Below are 21,449 nucleotides of genomic sequence, written 5' to 3' on the forward strand. Positions count from 1 at the left end.
AGAATTCCCCAGCCAGCAATGCTGGCTGGGGAATTCTGGGAGTTGAAGTCCACATGTCTTAAAGTTGACAGGTTTGAGAAACACTGTAAATCTAGCCCTTCAAGGCCAGGTCAAGCCACAGGCCACATTGACAAGCCCCGTCCTCAGAGGGAGAGGCGATACCAACTCTTTGCCCCCCCTCCTTGCCCCCTTACCTGAGAAGCCAACATGTGCTGGGAGAGGTGGAAGGGGAAGTGGGCGGTGGTGCCCGCTGTCCCTTGAGGAGCAGAGAGTCCCCCGTTTTCCAGGCTCCCTCCGCCTGCCACCGAGGCCAGCAAGTGTCCCATCCCCATGGCCGAAAAGGCACCGGGAGCCATCGCAAACTGTCCTGGGTGCAGGAAGAAGGGCTGGCCAGCACCCAGGGGGTTGAAGAACTGTTGGCTGTGGAGGCCTGAGAGCGCCAGGCTTTGCAGGTGGCTGGGATTCAAGTGCGGCGGGCTGTCGGTCTGCACCATCAGGGGGGTAAAGGCTTCCTTGCTGGTGCACCCCATCGGGGCACAGTCCCCGGACCCCTCCTTCTTGGATCCCTCCTGGGGCTGCTGAAGAAGAGCCTCCTTCCGCCTGCCTTCCGTCTTCTCCTTCTCCAAGCCCAGAGGGGGGAAGAGCCCTCCCTCACCACCATTGCCCTCCTTGGAGACCTCGTTGCCTTTGCCGGCCCCTCGCTCTTTAATCCTCTCCTCGCCCTGCAAGCAGGGGACGTGATTGGGTGGGGGGCTCCCCTGGCCCAGGTCCGGGCTGGACCGCTTCACTCCCGGCCCCTTCTCCAGCTCTTGGTCGCTGCCCTTGTCTTCTGCAAGGAGAAAAATGCCACTTGAGCCCAACCGGTTAAGCTGCAGGAGTGGGGAACCAGCGTCCTCCAGGATCCCATCATCCTTGGGAATGGGGGTTGGGGGGGAGGGTTTATGGTGCTTTGGATGCTTCAGGTGATGGCCTTTGGCAGACAATGAGTATTTCTGTATTTTATAGCATGTTAGGGGGCTGTATTTTGTGAGCCACCTGAAGTCCTCGCTGACTGGGGTGGCCTAAGTATTTCGTAAATAAACACATCTGCTTTGGGGATTGGGGGAGGTGGGAAAGAAATTTAGCAAGTAGCAACATGAGCCTGGCCGGGTGTGGAGGAGGAAGCTAAATGGGGTTGGAGTTGGTTAGGATTTGGATGGGAGACAACCAGGAAACTCCCAGGCTGTAGGCTAGGCTGAGAAGTTGAATAAGCGTGCTAGAAAAGCAAAACAGCAAGCCCTTCTTGCCTGACTGTATCCAAGGAGATTGTGTCCATGGAAGCACCGGAAAACTGATTTCAACTTGATGGAGCGCATTTTTTATCCTTTTTAGGATATTTACCCGCACCATTTGGCCACCTTGTCCCTAAATGAGCACAGCTACCTCACTCTCCCTCCGTGAGAACTTCTCCAGAAGTCTCTTTTCCTGGGACAGAATTTCTAAAGCAAATCCCCTACAAAATTGAGCAAGCACCAATCAGCATTTCTTTGCCTGTCATTAGCCCTGCTAAGGACTCGTGATTCAGGGGAAAGGGCATTTTTAATAGCTCCCATTTAGTGCAGAACATCAGATACCTTGCAGTAAACACTCCAGTGTCCACATTGCCTCCAAAGTAAATGATGCGCTTGAGATTTCCATCTTCTGGCTACTGAAATATGGCTTAATTTAATCAATAAATCAAAACTCTCCAGGGCTATGATCTTACCACACGTCCTTAGAAGGAAAGGCCCATTTTTATGCCTCTCCTTTGCTTACAGTGTGGCACTTACTGGGAGCCACACAATTGTAATAACGTGTACAATATTCAGGACTTGGAAAGAAGTTTGTTCTTGAAGTCGCAGCTCTGCAGGATTCATTTTTGAACAAACCATCAATTAAAGCCCATCATTTAAACTCACAGGCAGCCTTACAGCCTCATGTTGTGCAAGTTTACTCAAAAGCAAAATAATAGTTTAAGGCTGAAAGCCTAGATGGTCTACTGGCTGTATTTGCCCATTATACTAAACCACCAATCCTGGTTAACAAACTGTCCTTGCTAAGACAAAACCAGACGAATTGCATTAGAGTTGCGTCAACTAGATTGTCACATTAAGCCATAATATGGCTGGCTTGTTTGGGTTTAGCATATGGTATGAACACGGATATTACCTGTGGGTAAACTGCTAGAAATTTTAACCCAGAGGCACTTAAAACCAATGGAGTAATTGAGTGATTTCTTTCCAGGCACGTATGTGTGAAGACAGCAACCTCAATCAATTTATTGTTAGTTTATTTGGTGGGAACTTAGAAACAGCCTCTGTTAATTAATTTTAAGAATTCCAGGCCTGAGACCGGATATTTTCGGGCAAAAGTTTTTAGGGCGAAAGTGACTAAAAATTCCAGAGGAGAAAAGGCGTGTTTAATACAGCCAGCAGGGGGCGATAGATAGCAAAGTCTTCCAAAACTTTCATTCTCAGTAGCAAGGAAAGGGGGCAGAGAGATGGGGGAATAATTCCCTGGGGAAAATATTACAAAACAAGAACGTCCACGTTCTCCTTGGTGGATAAACTTAATACAAGCTTAGAAACAGCTCCGCTTCTCATCATTTTGGCACCTGCATGTCCAACTATGGCATAATATAAATAAACGGTACGTGCATGATTATGATTTTGGAAGGAGTTAGATTTATTTCACGGAAGAAGTTCAAACTGTTTTAAGGGGGGAAACTGCTGAAGAAGGTGACTCCGGGGGTTCAGAGGTGGAGCTGGGGGGGCCCATTTGGGGAAGGGAGCCCCCTCCCCCGCCCTTGTTGACGCTGCCCCAAAGATCCTCACCTCTGCTGTTTCGGTGGGCCCGCAAGGGGCTGGGGGTGGTCGCCAACGGGGAGTGAAGTGATTCTCGAACTGGGGCAGGCTCACACGACGAGGCGTCCGACTCGCCCCCGTCTCTGTCCTGCTTGCACGGATCCTCGTACATCCGCAGGGAAGGGAGAGTCAGCTGTTTCCTTTCAGTGGGGAAAAAAGGGGAGCGGGACCGGTCTTAATCTTCAACAGAGGGGCGTCGGCATTTGAGATGGTCTGAATCCCCCCTTCCCTCTACCACTTCTCGAGGTCGAAGGCAAAGCCGGATTACAGCCCTCCACAACCTCCCACCCGAACCAGAAAGGGACAACACCTCGCCACAGTCAAGCCACTTTGGAGTGAAGTTGACACCTGGTCATAAATCTGTGTGGTTTTCTTGACAGCAGCGTGGAAGTGGATTGCAGGGCCGCAACTAGGGTCTGTGTCACCCGGGGCAAACATGGATTCCGCACCCATTTTGGCGCTCCCCCAGCGCTCATTTTGGCGCCCCCCCAGCGGGGCGACCGGGGCACATGCCCCGGTTGCCCCACCCCCCACCCCCAGTTGCGGCCCTGGTGGATTGCCGCTGCTTTCTTTCAGGATGTCGTCTGTTTCCCAGTCTAATCTGCAGCCCAGGGATCAACTGGTGGTCTCCCATCCCATTGCTCTCCAGGCCTACCCCTGCTTAGCTTCTGAGACAGCCAAAATGGCCTCTGCGCTGCCATCTGCTTTCTCTGCTAAGGGGTTAGGGACGGCTATTAAATCTGGCTTAAACCTTCTTTCCCTTCTCAAGTTCAGCCCTCATTTTCCCTGTGCCAAATTTTAGACTTGGTTAATGTAACATGTTATTTGCCTGTGGGAGGCAGAGGGAGCCAACCACAACCTGGGGAGTTGTGGTTAACTGAAGACACCATCTTTGACTAAGGCACTGCTTTGAACGCTCAGTAAGGCTTTGTCCATGGCTTAATGAGTTGCATATAAATCCAGCCACTATGACTTGTAAGTTATATTTAAGGCAGTTTGCTATCAAATCCCAGGTGATGGGAGGTTATTTAATAAACCATGATTAAGCGAACCGCAGTTCAACACCTTGGGTGAACACAGTGTTTGATTACAAAGTTCCTCATGGCTGGGTCTGTTTCTCTGGTTTTCAGCAAGCTCAGAACTCAGTGAAGATACTAATGATGCCCGCAAAACTTCTGAGTAAACCTGAATAAGATTGTAAATAATAACAACAACAGCACAGTACAATTCTTGGTGTGTCTGCTCTGAAATCGATCCACTACAGGTCTTAAATCCCAAGCAACTATATTTAGGATGGCGAACTAAGATAAGGGGAAAATGCAGAAATGAAAAACAGCCTTTGCCCACTGAAACCCCACCTCATTAACACTGAGGAAAGATTATTCTCAGCCTACCTTTTCTCTCGTCGTCCATTCCCCGTATCTCGAAATCCTTTTGCAAAGGGGTTGTTATCTATCTTCAGCTGGGTGATCTGAGAAATATTGAAATCATTTTCAGAAACACTCCAAGGTTGTTTGATGGGCCAGCCAAGCTGGCAGAGGAGTGAACTCATGCCCACCTTGCCCTACCCTCAGGTGTTTGGCACTTCAGTCCCCACAATCCCCAGCTCAGGCAGCCCATGGCTACAGATTTGGGGAACAGCAGTCCAAACATCTGGAGGGCACCAGTTTGGGGAGCCCTGGTTGAAGTGATTTTTTTTTTCTGCTCTTAGTGACTCCTTCAGGCTGTTCCAACAGAAACCTGGAACATTTTTTTATTCTCCCTTCTTTGGGGAAAGAAAGGTTCTTTTTGTTTTTTGTTTTAAACGCTTCATTTCAAATATAAGTTGACTTAAAAATCCCTTGGAAGCAGGGTGGGGGGGAGTTCAAAGAACACAGTTCATGCTGAATGTGTGAAGACAGCCTTCAAGGGGGTTATTGTACTTCAATTACCGCACAATCCTAGGTAGGCTTTCTCAGAAGTAAGACCTTTATTTAAAGGGGTCTTTATTTGCAGCCCCTAATCAGGAAATGCAGAAAAGTGCAGAGAAGAAGATGCAAAGTTAACATTCTGTTGTCAGCCAAAAGAGCGAATCCAAGTTCCCCAGACAGGTTTAGGATCCTGGACTTTATGTTATCCTTTTATTTATTTACATAGGTTTTTTTACACAGCTTTGGATTTTTTTTTAAGAACTCAGGTGCTGACTTCCTTTTCCAGTTCAGGACTTTGACTATTGGCCCTAAAATTCCTAGCTATAGGGCTGGGAATCTGGGGGGACAGAGAAAGAGAGAGACCAGATTTGCATAAAAAGGATAGGAAGGAGTTTTCAGTCCTCCAGTTTAACACCCTGCAGCATGATCAAAACTGATGCTGTGGGTTTGGCCTGAATTACTTATCAGAGTTTGAATAAAGCTAAGATCAGCACAGAACAGGTACTGAAGCTGAAGCTCAAATACTCTGGCCACCTAACGCGAAGAGAGGACTCACTGGAAAAGACCCTGATGCTGGGAAAGACTGAAGGCAAAAAGAGAAGGGGACGGCAGAGGGTGAGATGGCTAGACAGCATCACCGATGCAGTGAACATGAATCTGAGTAAACTCCGGGAGGGAGCGGAGGACAGGAAGGCCTGGCGTGCTGTGGTCCATGGGGTCACGAAGAGTCGGACACGACTGAACAACAACAACAACAAAGATCAGCTTCTTTCCCACCCTGGTGTCCAGCCCTGAGAGCCTCTGTGCAGGGAAGACAGCTATGAAACCAGGATCCCTGGACCTGGAAGAACCAGACTGCTGTTTGCTTTAGTTCGTTTGCTCCCTCCCAGCCCTTCCCCACATTCAAAGCATCCCCATGGGTTGGCTCAGAGGGGTACTGGGACTCCCGGAATTAATCATAAATTAAAGGGTTTTGTCAAAACATAAGCAGAATACTTCCTGGGGGAGAGAGCAGAGGAACCCTGACTGAAGGAAGTGAACATCTGGTGGTTTTTCTGAGTGCCAGGGACACAAAGGTAGACTGCCTTTCTCCATGGAGGTTGAGATTCCATGTAGCTCCTCCTTGTCAGTTCTTAATCATCTCGTTCTTATGATTCCCCTGAAAGCTAATAATTATCATGGTAGGGAATTCCAGAAACCGATTTTCCTTTGGGTTTGAATGCAATGTTGGGAAATCGTTGCAGAGGCCTGTTCTTAAAAGGGAGAAATGCTCTGCTCTTCTTAAGCCCCTAACCACATCCTACACCAGCTTAGCTTACAAGGAAACCCATTAGACTTGACTTTTGGTGTTTCTCTTAGCCCCTTCCTTAAAAAAAACTGGGGTGGGGGGAGAGAGACAGAAAGAATTTTAACTTTTCCTTGCAAGAAACTGCAAACCGCCCGATCTGATCAGCTAGGATGAACTGTGCCATTTCTTGCTAGTAAGTCAGGCAAATGGTGGGGACAGAAAAAAAAATAGATTAGCAAATGGCTTCCCCCCACCTCCTGCGCAAGACATTTTAGGGCTCCCCCCCACTTTGTGCAACCTGCCTCCAAGAACCCGAGGGGAACTCCGGCTTGCCGCGTTCCCACAACCGGGAAAAAAAGGCGGGTTGGTCTGCGAAATGACTCCATTAAGGGGGAAGCGGGGTCGGACGCGATCCAAGAATCCCCGGGAAGTTCGCCAAGCTCCCCTTCCTTGGCCTCCAGAATGCCGGGCTTCCTTCAAATCCCCCTTGACCACGCTGGCTGGGGATGATGGGAGTGGGATTTCAACGGAACTGGAGCGCAGCCCCTCAGAAGGATGCTGCTGGGGGGGTCGAAAGGGAGGGGTACGTCTTTTGATCAAGAAAGGAAACGTCCAGAGACGGGGGGGGCAAAAAGAGGGGGATCAATTGTCCAGAAAAGGACTTGCCCTTCTAACCCCTTGAAGATCAGGTAAAAGATCGCCCCTGTTTTAAAAAGGAATTTTGGAGAAACAGTCGCCCATCCAGAACACCCTTGGCCCGACTCTACCCGGTCCCTGATTTTTCCTTCTTCGGGGGCCAAGAAAACCCTCTTTTCATAGAGGGAAGCGCGAATTGCTGCGGGGCGGAGGAGGATCGGGGCTCCGACTTGGGGAGACAGGAGGGCGTGGGGGGCTCCCCCGTCTCCGGGCCCGGCGATCTGGAAAGGCCGGGTTTTCAATTAGCTTGCCTTTCCCGCCCGGGGCGGCGGGGCTCCTCCCGCCGGACCAGGCTGGTGGCCTCGTAAACTTGAAGGGTGAAGTCCGTAATCGATTAACGACCCTCTGACGCCGGGCCCACCGCGGAGAGAAAGCCCGCAAGCGACAGGCCAGGCCGGGCTGAGATGGGGGCGGGGGGGGGGCAGGCAAAGAAAAGGTCCTCTCTCCTCCCCACCGAACCCCTCCCTCCAAACGCTCGGAAGCTTTGCAAAAGGCATTTCTCCGCGCCCTTCCTCCGCTCCCGGCTCAAATCTAGTTCCAGTCCGATTTCCAGCCGGGGTTTTATACCCTGGATCTGGGACATAATTGGGCTTTAAAACAAACTAATTCCCCGCTCCCTATTTCCCTCTTTCCGGGGCTGAGCACGGCAAGTTGCTCGTTTTCCGAAGGAGTGCAACCGATCTTGCAGGGGTTTACTCCAAAGCAATCAGCGCTTATTTGAATGGGGTCTTCTTGCGTGTTTAAAGCTGCACGCCCGATTCTCGGGGCCTTTCTTTTGGAAACCTGGTGATTGGATTCCCACAACCAGGCCGAATAAAAACCTACCGAGGTCCTTCACAGGCAGTTCTGACCTTGTTTTAATCCTAACCTTGATCAATGTTATAATTTAGTAACTGAATTAACAGTTCGTTGAACTCAGCTCCTTTGATTAGTTCCTGGTTCAGTATATTCTGAAAATGCATGATTTATTCAATCAACAGCATAAGCTTGTTGGGGGAACTCAGCCCCCAATTCTCTACTTCCCTGCCCCTTTCTTGTCCCCCAAAATTCAGGGAAATCCGGAAGGTGCTTCCAGTCCCTCTTACCCAGGGTTAACTAAAGTTTGCAGAATTAAGCTAAATCTGGGCTATAGGCTGCACTGACCCCTAATCTCAGTGCATGGCCTAGTTTCAAACCACACATAAACTAGGCTCCAATGGGATTGAGTAGCTTGTGGTTCAGGGTCTTGGGAAAAACCAGCCATCACTTTAGGAAGTTGTGTGAATCAGGCATTAGGGCTGATCTACTGTATGTGAATGCAGCAATGGTCCCACTAAGCCAGGTTACCCTTTCTGTGAATCCTGCAACCAGAACCCAACTGCTTATTCCATTACCTCCCCCACCCCCAGGAATTCCCTCAACCAAGGGGGAAAAGATTGAACATAGAGAAGCCACTGCCGTGAAGGCATTTTTTGAAGGTGGTGTGCGAAGATCAAAAGGGAAGAGAGATCCACACCCTGAAAAACCTCTTAAAAACTGGAACTGTGTCTACCTAGAGGACAAAAAACAGCGAGATGGGGGGAGGAATATTTTGGGCATCGTTTATGTAACAAAAGATGTTGCAGGGAGGAGATATTCCCTGCCAAAATTCGTGTATCACCCAACGAGCCCTGCGCGTTAGATATTTAAGACGGAAGGCGGCCTCCAGTGAAAATCCCAGAACTGAGATTTGATTTCTCTCTCTCCCTAATACTCGGACTAGCCTTACACCACGCTTTGATAAGCACCTGTCTCGGATTCCTTGGCTCTGAAAAAAGGAAGAAGTGCAAAAGAGGCAAATCCAGGAAGCTTAAAGTTCAATGGAACCTCCGAGGACCATGGCAGTCTATCCTGAACACTAGCCATTGGGGTCTTCTATGCCTACTGTTTCAGCCTGTTAGGGTTTGAAACCTACCACCCTGGAAGAAAAAGTTGGAAGTACCGAGGTGACGGACCAGAAACTTAAGAAAAAGAGAGCCGGCCCTTAGCCCCACACCCCACCACGTCCTTACCTTGTCATTTTGGTAAGCAGTCACCGCAATGAAGTCGGTTTCGGGAAACACGTAAGTTCGGAAAGTGCTGTAGGGTAACTTGAGGATGTCATTTGCTCGGACTATGTGGAATCTCGGCTGATACTTGTGCATCGAATTGAGGATAGTCTGTTAGGGAAGTGGGGAGAGGGAAGAAGATAGTTGAAAGCTAGAAAAAGGGGGAGGGAAAAATCTGGACATCTTTTTAAAAAAATCATTCTGTGTGAAACTATTGTACTCATAAAGATATCTGCTTAGTTGTTTTCTTTAAGCCAGTTTTTTTTTAAGCCACTGCATCCCCACCCCCCAATAAAATGAGAAAGGACACTGTATTGGGGGAGGAGGGAAAAAGAGGGAGCGCTTGTGATAAAAGATGTTCCCAGTAAGACTGTGATCCCGCAACAAGGTAGAGAAAGGAAGGTCAGCAAGAAATGATGTTTACACCTCTCTTCCCGACAGCTCTTTCTGGAGAACAGCCCCTTCAGGATCAGACACCCCAAACTTAATCTGAAGCTGAACTGGGATTTTCACTTCGCTAGAGACAAGGGTGGCTTTGCTGGTGTGGGAGAAGGGACAATTCCGAGTGACGTTTTAGAGCCAGTTCGGAGTGATGGCCTGGGAGAAAAAGGTGAAGGAGCAGAAGAAAAAAGCATCGCTCTAAAACTGCTGGCCAAGGAAGCAGGTGTAAGACTAGGGAGAAGTTTAGGAAGCTTCCTCAAGAGTAAAGCTGTATGGAATAGGTTGCAGTCTCAAATAATTCCTCGCTCAGCTTCTTTATGCCTAGGCAGAGAAACCTAACGTTGTTCCGCGTCCTTTTATAAGACACAGTGGTTTTTCATTCATATATTTATGATCAGCCAGGGCCTGGGAGAGGAATTATGATATTGGAGGGGAGCTCAAGAGACTATTTTCCTGTGCTCCAGGTCATGTGTAGAGTTCGCTCTCTCTCCAGCCTGTTTCCGACTAAACACCTGCTCTCCCCACAGTACATAAAAAAAGAAGGAAAAGGTTGAAAATCGACCCAGAATGATCTCTGATGACGAAATAGATTTATGTTAATAATGCTAACAATTTAAGGCGGGTAGCACCCAAAGGAAAAGTCCCTGTTTCTCTGGGGAAAACAGTTGTAGGCCCCCCGTTTCTCCTCTCCCATGGAAATCCAGAGGGTGTCAAAAGGGTTTCGCTTTGCCCCTTCCCCAAAAGAAGAAAAGCGAACGACCCCAGAGAAACAGCTTGCTTTGATCACCCCCCACCCTCAACGCCTCCAGCGGCCACCAGGACACTTTACTCCAAAGTAAATCGGAGAGCGCCAACGGACGACCGTTTCTTTGCTCTTGCCTCCCCAAGGCGCTAGTCCTCCGCACCTGAGCTGCAACCAATCCAACCGACAAACAGGAGATCCCTCCACCCCAGGCGCGCCTTCACAGGGGCTGGTTTGGAACAATGGGGGAAAGCGAGGCGAAAGCCACGGCTTCCTCTTTCCACCCTCCCCGCGAGAACCGGACCGGCCGGAGATTTACGGAAGCAAAGCAGGCCCGTTTCGATCTAGGATCCCCGGCAAAGGAGGGGGCCAATCGCTGATTTTCCGCAGGAGCGCAAGTGGGCTTGCTTTCCATTTGGGCGAAGAGAGGCGCGCGGCGCAGAGCAAGCCATCCTGAAAGCTGGCTTGTGAGATCGAGAGGGAGGGAAGGGGCCGATCCACCCCTTCTTTCGGAGCGCCCTTGCTCCCCAGCAAGTTTAAGAAAAGCGGCGGTAGCTTCTTCGCTTTTCCTACCGGCCCGGATTCCCCTGCCACGCGCTCATTTGGAGGGGGGCCCCAACGCGCACAGCGAATTGAAATACGGGAGGCTCATTTCCAAAAAAATCATCTGGCTGGGGAGATCCCGGTTAAAAACTACTGTCCATTGTCTATTTGGATTCCCCAGTCAAAATGGGTGGCGATCCATAGGCGAATTAAGCCAGGCTTCACTCCCTGTGCGACAGTGGCCTGGGTGATTCGTTCTTTTTCGTTAGTGACGAAAAGAAATGTTAAAAAGTCGGCTATCTAGGCTAAAAGAGTCTCTTAGGCTATTTTTAGGGGGCATCTAGACTCCCCCCAGTTCCGGATAACGACCCCAACTCTTCTTCAGCCTTCGCCAATCGGGTTGGGAAGATGGGGCTTGTAGTCCTCCCAGTCCCGCGGGTGCCAGGGTGAGGAAATGCCCTAATTATTCGGGGGGTGTTCTCTGAAACCGAGGGAGCTTCAAGCGACAGGAAAATCGTTACTCGGAAGTAAGGCCCCGCGAGCTGAATGCAAAGCGAGCCAGGTTCCTTAAAAGCCCTTTGTTTCCAGCGAGATCTACCTGTCTCCCGTTCACACGTTCAAGGAAACACCGGCAAGGCTTAAGGCTAACGTTAAACCCCCGAACCCCATCCATTTACTCGCAAGGGACCCCCTGCAACATCCAGATCTAAAACAAAAAGACCCATCCAGACATGCGGAGGGTCAACCGAATGTGCCTCCTCGGAAGTAAGTCTCAAGTAGGTCTCCATTCGGCTGGACAGGAGTCCTTGGTCATTCCGCAAATTGTGTTTGGCCTCCCTCTTGCAACTTTCAGAATGATCTAGAGCCCCCCCCCCGTTCTGCACCCTCAAATGTAATAGTTCTTTTTATTTATATATACCGCATTTACACTGCCCCATTTTAGAAACCCCATTCTTAATTCACCCGTTTCGGCCCCTTTCTTGGGGGCGGGGTGGGGGAGTTCGGCAGGAGTTCAGATTGCTAATTCACTTAAACCGAGTTCGTGGCGGATTTAAATCAACTGGAAGCCTTGCATTTTAAACGACATTTAAAAAAACAAACCCAAAGATCTTTGAGGTCAGCTTGGAGGACCTGGTTCCTCGGAAGGAAGCACCGGTGTACTCGATAAGGCTTTCTTTCAAATCAGTTTGGGTTGGGCATGGCTGATAATTCGGGTTAAAGGCTGGGGTGGAATCGATCCTAAAGGAAGGCAGCTATTCCTTGAAAGGCGGTGAACCGCTTGCGCCTGACTTCATTTATTTGATTGGGTAATTTCCTCAGCCGCCCATCTCAACAAGTGACTCTGGGCGGCTTGCAATCATAAAAGTTTGGGGTTTTTTTTCCAGTTGAACTGGAAGTCTAAGGTCCCTTCTTGAGAGATTTTGTTTTATTTCTTCGATTTATACATGACTCTAGACAGTCACATATTTTGTGGCTGATTCGTTATTCGGTCAACCCATTATTCTGCTTTCACAGGGCAGGTCGAGCCATTAACTAACCGTGCTACACAGGCTAGGTTAAAATAGGGCGAAGCTAGACTGTGGCTCAGGGTAGAGCGGGAATAAGGCCCGTGGGATTACAGAAGGAAGAGGCTTAGGCTCGCTCACAGCTCCGGCCCATACCTTAGGACTTCCTCGCTGTCCAGTGAGAAGATTTGGGGGGGCCTAGCTGAGCCCAAAGATCTAAGCCGGGGATGCTTAGACGGAAGAGGGCCTCGCCTCCAGAAAGAAAGAACGGTTCACAGGCCAGTCAAGCCACCGATCCGGATTTAAGCCTAGCTCAGGCCAAGGTCCTGAATCTGCTCCAGAGCCTAGCCCTCCTGCACGCTGTGGAAGAATTAAGCGCATTTAACTACAATCGACCTTCGTTCAAATCAAAGGGGCCTTGCCTCCATTTATTTTGTGATGGAGGGTGAAAAGCCTTGATCCTAACCGCCGCGCCCCCCCCCCCCGCAAGCAATTTAGCAGGGAAGGTGAGGGAAACCTGTTAAAACCTGGAGGTGTAAGGAAACAACAAGGGCGTTTGTGTGAACCCCTCCTAGTCCTTCCCGAGTGCAATTCGCAACTCGAACAACCGTTCCGACGTGCTGCTTACCAGGCAAATAGATAAGCTCCTGACACTCTTAAGGCTGCGGTTCCCTAGGAGTATGCCTCGCAGAAACGTACGGTTCTCCTGAGGGAGACACGCACGCACTTTCCGCTTCCTAGTCCCAAATCCCTTTGGGTGGAGGAAAGGGTCTCTTTCATTTACTTACTCGCAAGTAAGCCCTACGTAAGCATTTTTACGGAACGAGGAGGACCGAGGCTCTAATACCACAGCCTCTTCATCGTCGTTCCATGGTGGTGATGATTCCTCCTCAAGATCCCAATTGCATTTCCTAGGAAGCGATCGGTGGGGCTCCCTCGCGCCGAGAAGCAGCGCCCCAGGCTGCCCCTTCTCCCTGGAGGACGCAGCCCCAATAACTGGCTCGCGAGGAAGCCCTGCCTAAAGCGAGGGCCGCCGTCGGAGGCACCGAATGCAATGCAACAGTGCAACAATAATCGAAGGATACGCGGGGGAAAGAGAAGGAGCTCTTAATTCTCCCCCGTCCCCAGTTGCAGTGCTTCTTGCTCAACCCGTTTGCAACCCCCCCTCCCCCTTTCACTCCAGCCCCCTAAAAGCAGATTTGTTTAGAGAGGATTCCCTTGCAAGCCAGACAGTCTTCCCCAATGTCTCGGAGACGCCGGCGCTTTTGAAACACCCCACACCCCGAACGGGATACTTGCGCCCTGTTTGGTTCTCTCAGATCATCCCGGATTTCAGTTTCCTTTGCTGGGGAGGGGAGGGGAGGGGAGGGGAGGGGAGGGGGGAAGGGGGGGTGGGGGCTCCACTGAACCCGGGCAAATATCAGGGGATGAGTCTTTTGAGGCCTTTACGAAAAGGCCCCTCCGTTTTCTCCTTCTTTTCCCTTCTTGGAACACGCGAGCCTCACAATTTTGGGACGCGATCCAGCCCAGTCGCAGGCTCAGGAGGGGATTCCTGAGAGCAGTTAACCCGGACACTTTGGAAATACAGCAACGTGCTGGAAGGAAGGAGGGAGAGAGAAAAGAGGAAGGAAGGAAGGAAGACACGTGTTGCAGACTAGCCCCTGCACTAAACCCACTCCTGGCCTTCAGACGAGCAGTTCCCCACCGGTGGCGTCGGGATCGACGCCCGGAACCCGCCGACCTCCACTCTCTTCCTGTCGCGCGAGATCCAGAAAAATAGGCACACGATTGTTCCCTGCCAACGCGCGTCTATTTGGTGGGCTGGTGATGCTGGTGGGGTGGGAATTTTTAAAGAAAGGCTACTCTCCCCACTCCTCGCGCGACACTGCCCAGTCCGTGTTCAAAGAGAAACAGGGCAAACCGAAAGAAGAGACACTTTTAGGCTTCACGCAGTATTAACCGTTTAACCCTTGCAGGCCGCAATGCTCCCTTTCTGTTGCCCGCTTCGAGGCAGAAACCTTTGCGGCTTGGCCGGAGTGCAGGCACTGAATCCCATCTCCCCCCTCGCCCCGAATATGGCTTTTAATGTGGGGGGGGGGGGGAATCAGTGAAAAAACAGATCTGGTAACCCTGCACGTGTGCGCCTGTAAGATAGGGGCAGAGACCCTCGCCAGCGTCAAACGTTGCCTCCCTCCTTCCGGCTGCTTCAGCGCGTTTATGGAAAATGTTGTCGCTGTTTGGGGGTCCAGCCCCCCGCCCCCCGCCGCAACAGCCTGCAGTCTTTCCCGGGTGTGGGTGCCCAGGCGCCTGCAAGAAGGCCTGAGCCATCCGTTGAATTTCAACCTGCCCCGAAAATGAGTCCGGAAGGGAAGAACGTTTCGCGTGGCTTTTAAGAAAAGGAACTGAATTCTCACAAACACACCGGAAGAGGAGACTGTGCACATTCTACGTTGTAGGGGCTTAAATTAAATTTCTAGCAAAACGCGCGGGCTCCGGGTTTTTTTCCAGTTCTTGTTCCCAAGCTGTAATTTTTTTTTTTGCCAGGTCCTGCTAGAATAGAAGGACGCTTACTTCCAAGGAAGCAGAGGGCTGTGCTGAGAATTAGATTCTAACCCTGTTTTGTCTTTCTCTTTTGTAACAGACACCTGTAATTTGACTTGTTTCCTTCATTCCCTCCCCGGAAAAAGACTTTTCATAACCTCTTAAACTGAGTTTAAAAGGAGGTCAAGTTATAACACAACAAACAGATCAAAATGTATGGAAATAATTCCTCTATTTCCCTCTTGTTTCTCGAAACGTCCAAGTGATTTTGATGAATAAGGTCTTTTTTTTAAAAAAAAAAACCTTATTTCTCCTGCCCTGACTAGGTTTGCTCAGATACATTCAAGCCGGTTATCATTCTTTTTCAGCAATAAAGAACATAAAAAATAAAAGCATCTCTTTCCCCCCCCCCTACTCAGAGGTCAGACAGGTCTAGGTCTCCCTTTGTATTTCATTTGACTTTCAACAGGGCCCCAACGGTGTAGAAATACATTTTTAAATACTGTACGTTTTTAAGATTGCCAGTTGAAAAACGTTTACTCTAAATGCGGCATAATTTTGTTTCAGGGGATTTATTCCCAGATTATGATATGTAGAATTGCTGTCTAACATTTGGGAAAGGGAAGGACCTCGCCAGAACAAAAAGGGCCAGGTGGTAATTTAAGATGTATGTATAGGCAAAATGGTGAAGAAACGGGTAAAAAAACACTGTGCATATTCCAACGGATTACGATGGGGGAATCCAGTTTTCGGATCCCCCAAGCCAGGAGGCTCAAATCCCGTTTTCCCAAGTCCAGTTTGGCAACGCTGCTTCTGGGACCCATTTTCCCCACAGCAGAATATTTGTAACGGAGGAGAGGGGGGAGTTATCCGGCCCCCTTCTGCAATCTGAAAGCAGTTGGGGAATGAAGGAAGAGCTTAAACCCCTTACAATGAAAAGTGAGCGTTTGTAAGATTCCCTCTTTCCCCCGCCCTTTACGACTTTCCTTTGGCTGAGTGCAAAAGGAGTTTGCGGGTTTCCAAGAATGGATTGGGAATTCCGCGGGCAGGAAGATGTCCCCATCTCAGCTGTATCCGTCCCTCTTTCTCCCGCTCCCTCAACCGGCAGTTTTGGCCAGTTTTGCTAATCCCCGGGAGTTTCTCTTCCGAGATCGACCCTCTACCACTGCGCCGGGGCTGCGGAAGTTTGCGGGGGAGCCTCTCTTCCCCACCGCCCCACGCCTCCCCACCTCTGCGCAGAGAGATTCTCTCAATTAAAACGGGTTGATCTGAAGGAGGCCGTCTCCTGGGAGCCCAAACCGGGAAAAGCCTCAGCTTAGCATTTCTGTCGACAAACCCTCCGGCAGAAAGCCCGCACTTGCAAGCGACGGCGCAGAGGAAATGCCGCACGTTATTTGCATTGCAATTGGTGGGCCTTCATTTCGAAACCAAGCCGATACAAGCCGCGCGGGATACACGAAGGAGAATGGGGGGGGGGGTTCGATTGTTTCCTTACTACTTCCCTCCCCCCCACCCCCCCAAGCTTAGGAACCAGGCCTTGCTATGAATTTTAAGCTCCTGATAAGAGAGAGCGGAGGGCGCTTTGATTTATTGCTTACTGATAAGAGTCTCCCCCCACCCCGTTCAGAATCAGGCGCTGGGGGTGAAATAAAATCCCTATGGATTTTACAGGTAGAAGGTCGCCTCTTTCCTCATACAGAAGAGAGAGGCTTGGATTCTTTATCCTGCCTGCGCAAATATGTATGCACAGGTTGTATTGTTATCGTCATTGCTGCTGTTGTTTTATGCCCCTAGCTCTTCTGTCTCAGGAAGGTTGGAAAAGGCTAAGGAGAGAAGATACGCTTCCCAGCCCCGGGGTCTCGGTGCCCTAACTAGGGACCAGACCTCGAGACGGCAGCGACTGGAGCCCCAGGAAAGCCGGGGATGGGTCGAGATCCTGCACCTGGGCTGCATTTAAGAAAGGGCCTTTCAGAGTGAAGAGGAAGGCGGCGTTGGCTTGCCTGCGCTCTAATTCCCAACGGAGTGATTATCTGAAGATAGAGACACGTGTCAATTGCGTAGGATTCCCCCGGGCCAGAAGGAAAAAGCTGAAGGAGAGACAGAGGGAGAGGGGAGATAAGAAAGAAGAAAGAGGAAGGAAGGAAGGAAGGAAGGGGAGAGCAAGAAAAAGAAAAGAGGGAAGGAGGAAGGAAAAAAGAAGGAAGGAAGGAAACAGAAGGAAAGCAAGGGAAGGAAGGAAGGAAAGAAGGAAGAAAGGAAGGAAGGAAAACAAGAAGGAAGGAAGGAGAGAAAGAAACAGCAAAAAGAAGGAAGAGGGAAGGAGAAAGAGAAGGAAGGAAGGAAGGAAGGAAGGAAGGAAGGAAGGAAGGAAGGAAGGAAGGAAGGAAGGAAGGAAGGAAGGGTGCCCACTTACAAAGCCGTGCTTGTCCGAGATATTGTTGGTGAGCTTCAGCTTATGGAACGCCACCGGCTTGGCCATCCACTGCTCCCCGGTCGCCGGACTGTCCGGATGGATGTACATCCTCTTCGGCATCTCCGGATCGGCCTTCCCGGCCACCATCCAGCGCGAGTTATGGAACTTGTAGCGACAATCGTCGGCAGCCACAATATCCATCAGCAGAATGTACTTGGCTTTCTTATCCAGGCCGCTCACCCGCACTTTAAAGGGGGGGAACATCCGTCTGGAGGCGAAAGAGAGAGTGAAAAGAAGGGGGAATCTCAGTGCAATTGAAAGGCGATGATGGTGATGGTAATGATAATAATAATAATAATGATAATAATAATTTACACACCCACACACGCACCTGCCAATGGGTGTTCCTTCAACGATGGCGATGGTGAGTGAGCCTGGTTAATGTCTATTAAATAGTAGGATTCTATATAATTTTTTTCTTGCTAATTTATTTTCGGAAGCAGGCGGCTGAATGTGTCCCCCCGCCCCTGTATATTCTACAGCCTCTCTTCTTAAACTGGGGAAGACTAGGTTTACTCCCGAGTAACATGCCTCTGCTCTTTTCTCCGAGGTGCTCCCCAGATTGAATTAAATATTCCCTCCCAAAGAAGAAAGGCAGATGAGGGCAGGTTTCAGGCTGCACATTTATTCAGGGGTCTTTGTCCCTCTGAAACTCTGAGGAATTACTCCGGAGCAACGCCCCCCTCCCTCCCAGGATCGCCAAAATGTTAGCCCTGCCGCGCCTGCACCGAACGCTCCGGGCCCATTTTCATCCTTTGCCATTAGTACAGATTTTGGGCGAAGGGCTGTCCAGACTCCAGGCCGACATTCGGTTAGGAAATAATTCTATCTGCTTGAATAATCTCTGCTTTATAAGGCTGGAGGAAAGGAAGGCTAAACAACAAACATGTTTCCCCTTTCAGTAAAAACCCTCCAGGTTAGCTCCATCCATTTGAAAGAAATTTACTTCCTGGTAAACGTGGCGCATTCTATTTCTCACACAGGAATATAAACGTTTATTATTATTATTATTATTATTATATTGTAGAAGGTTCCTTTGTCTAAACTTAAAAAAAAGTTAGAAATCTGGATCTCAGAATTTTAAAAGCCTGCGGGTTTCCTCTCTTGGAGAACGTAGAAGCTCCAAAGAGGCCTCGATTGAGCTTGGCTTGAATCAGCAGGGCCCGAGTTTGCTGGCTCACACCGTGCCTGGGGGTGGGGTGAGAACCCCTTTATTAAGAGAAGGAAGAGGTGGTTAAAAAGCGCGCACAATAGGCCACTGGCAGGGGGGGGCAAGCGAGGGGAAGGAGAGAAAAAACGCATAAAGTTCCTCCGAAGTTTAAGCCAAATACCTCCTCTCCGTTTATCAGAAATAAAGAGGGTTAGGGAAGGAGCAGGGTGAAAAAGCAGGGCTGGAAATTACTCCCCCCGCCCCAGGGAGATAAAAACAATTTCACCGGCCTAAAGTTTTAACAGCCTCGATTTTCGGAAGCGGAAGGGCACGCAAAGAGTAAGGAGCGGCGTTCGCTCTTCTCTCTGGCTTGTATTTACTCGTGAGGAAACCTCGCGTTTCTCCGTCCCTGGGCCGCTTTGGGGATCGATCCTGGCCTCTAGGCCACCTGCACCCTTCCAAGACGTTTAGCGGGATTCTGCGAGGCTACCCTGCCAGCCAAAGGGACCCCCAAATCATCAACTGCTTCCAGGTGCGGCTTTGCAGATGTTTGAGCATAAAAACAAGGTGTTTTTTTTAAAAACAACAACACCTTCTGATTTTCTAAATGACTCAGAATCGGAGAAGGGGTGAGCAGGGAGATATAGCAAAGATACCAGCAGGAAATCCATGGGTTTTTCTACCGGTCAGCCTTTCCATAGAAATAAAAAGCACGTGGAAATATAATCTGAGATTGTAGGGTTTCAGTTATAAGGCTCAGATTGGGGGAGAGAGGAGTTGGAGGCAGATTTCTTGGAAGATATTCCCGGGAGTCATCCTGTCCTTAAAAAAAATTGCTTTCAGGTCCCTTGTCAAGCAGCCCCCACCTCCACTTCCACTCCGCCCCCCCCCCGCACATCTGGAAGCAGCCTTCCTCCCTTGTATCAGGACTTTCAGGTACTCCGAAATGGAAGCCCACCCCCACCCCCCAGGTCAACGTGATTTCCAGGCAGACGTCGGTAGGACAGCAGCCTAAATATTTCGGGTGGAAAGGCGGGGCGGGGGTGGTGGTGGAGAGGAAGGCCGGCTGGTGAAGGCAGTGCTCAGTGTGAGAAGTTGCAAATATTATTATTAGCAACGTGGCGAAGCCCGTCCCGTCCCATGGAAGGGAGGAAGAAGTTGGCGTCTCTTCCTCCCCACAGAAAACGCCAACAATGATCCTGGAAATTATATTATTGTCATTTACTTCTTACTCTTTTTCTGCACCGCTTACTTCAAAAGGGCAGAGCGTGACGGGATTATCATTATCCTTCCTGTTGGACAAGGACTGGATTCTCCCTCTCTCCACAATAAACACTAAAAATTATTATTATTATTATTATTATTATTATTGCACAAGGACTGAATTCTTCCTCTCTCCACAATAAATACTAAAATGTTTCTGCATTTATTATTATTATTATTATTATTATTATTATTATTATTATTATTATTCCTTTTGGAGTCGGGTGGCCTCAAAATCTAGTACATAAATCTGTACCAAGACAGAAACTTCTTCCTCTTTCTGCACTCCTCCGCCTGAAAGGGAAGACCATGATGTATTCTTATTATTTTATGACAACAACGATACACGGGATGGCTTTTCTCCTTCCGCCAATAAATCCCAACAATCATTCTGCATATTACATTATTATTGCTATTTCCTCCTCATTCTTTTTCGGAGCTGCTTACCTTGAAAGAGAATGCTGTAGCGCGATAGCGGCGTTACTGTTGTGGTTGTTGTTATTGTCGTTGTTTTTGTTATTACACGAAGGCTGGCTTTTCCCCCTCCCCAGTAAATCTGCATATCATTATTAGAGTGGGGGGCTGCGGGGCTCTTCCTTACCTGCCCGATTTAGTGATCACCATTTCGGTCCCCAGTTTGTGAAATTCGTCCCAGAGATCCTTCGCTTCCAGGGTGACTTTGGGGTCGTCCTCCACCTCCTCCTCCGGCTCCAAGCTCTTCAGCGACCGCAGATGGGCGGCCTGGTGGTGATGTCCGAGAGCGGAGACGTGTAAGCCGGCCTCGGCGGCGGCTCCAGCCAGGCTGGGATCCGGCAAAGGCTTGGCCAGGGCGGCCGGCGGCAGGGCCAGCGCCGGGAAAAAGGAAGGCTGGGCGGCCGCTAGGAAGGCGGACATGGGGAAGTCAGCTGGCCTGGGCGCGTGGAAGGGGTGGTAAGCCATCGCAGCCCCCGGGAACGCTGGATCTCTCATCGGGACATCCACAAAGCCAGGCGGGAAGAGCGAGGCCCCCCAGGCAGGGAGAGCGGGCGCGGGGAAGGAGGAAGCCGGCCGGCTGCTGAATTTCAGCCCCGGGGGCTTGGCGCTCGGCGGCGGGGGTCTAGTCAATTTCAACCCTCCGGGACTCTTAGCCAGGCTGCCGTCTTCGCGTCCCTTCGGGGCTTGGCAAAGAGGAGGGGGAAAAGAGGGGAGCGCCGCAGAGAATGGGGGGAGCCCACTCCCCCGCCGCAACCCCCGCCACCCACGCGCCCCCGTGGGTGAGGCGATTTTAAGCCTCCGGACAGGCTCCGGGGCGCCCGTGGGTCCTTCTTATTCGCCGCGAACGGGAGGGAGGCCCGGGGGAAGGGACCCCCCCCTTCCCGAGGTCGAAAAACAAGCAAATCAAGAAGCGCCGGGCCCCCTCCACTGGCGAGGGCGATTCCTCACGCCTCCGGATCTTGCGGCTTTTCAAAAAGGCGCCTCTCCAGACGATCTTGCAAACTTCGGGGGTGGCTTCGGGAGGGGGGAGTCGGGCAGAGCAGCGTCCCCCCCCCGCCTGCAGCCTCGGAAGAACTCCCGGCCCCTGCGAGAGCCAAGCCCAGCCGGATTTGGCGGAACTGGGGGAGAGCGATGTCTCCGCTCCCGGGCGGCGGGCTTCCTCGCTTCTTTCCGCCTGCTCCCCCGCCAGCCCAAAGCGAAACCAAAGCCGACTCCTCCGGTCAAGAAGCGCGAGGCTCCGCAGCTGGATCGGCGCCGGAATCCGAGCGGCGGAGAGCCAGAGGTTTCATAGCTCCGGCCGGGAGAACTCCGGATGAAATGCTGTCTTTTTCCCTCCTGGGTCGCTCTGTAAAAACGGGGGCTGTCTCGCGTGCGCCGCCTTGCTTCGCTCCGGTTCCTCCACCTCTCCGCTCAATCGCTCTCGCCTCCTCGCTCGCTCGCTCCGCTCCACCCGCCGCCCACCCGCGCCCCCCCGG

General features: G+C 50.7%; 1 protein-coding gene across 1 annotated transcript in view; it reads right to left on the minus strand.

Annotated features, from left to right (window-relative positions):
* Positions 1–20,799, minus strand: part of TBX2 (T-box transcription factor 2) — a 36,977-nt gene extending 16,178 nt beyond the window's left edge. The window contains exons 1-6 of the mRNA XM_063296392.1: positions 20,102–20,799; positions 17,028–17,295; positions 8,807–8,953; positions 4,277–4,353; positions 2,853–3,022; positions 195–829 (exon numbers count right to left, since the gene is read on the minus strand). Coding sequence (XP_063152462.1) covers positions 195–829; positions 2,853–3,022; positions 4,277–4,353; positions 8,807–8,953; positions 17,028–17,295; positions 20,102–20,469 — 1,665 coding nt within the window. The 5' untranslated portion in view covers positions 20,470–20,799. The remainder of the gene's footprint in view (positions 1–194; positions 830–2,852; positions 3,023–4,276; positions 4,354–8,806; positions 8,954–17,027; positions 17,296–20,101) is intronic.
* Positions 20,800–21,449: the final 650 nt, after the last annotated feature.

This window comes from Candoia aspera, chromosome 1 (genome assembly GCF_035149785.1).
Source record: "Candoia aspera isolate rCanAsp1 chromosome 1, rCanAsp1.hap2, whole genome shotgun sequence".
Classification (NCBI taxonomy): Eukaryota; Metazoa; Chordata; class Lepidosauria; order Squamata; family Boidae; genus Candoia; species Candoia aspera.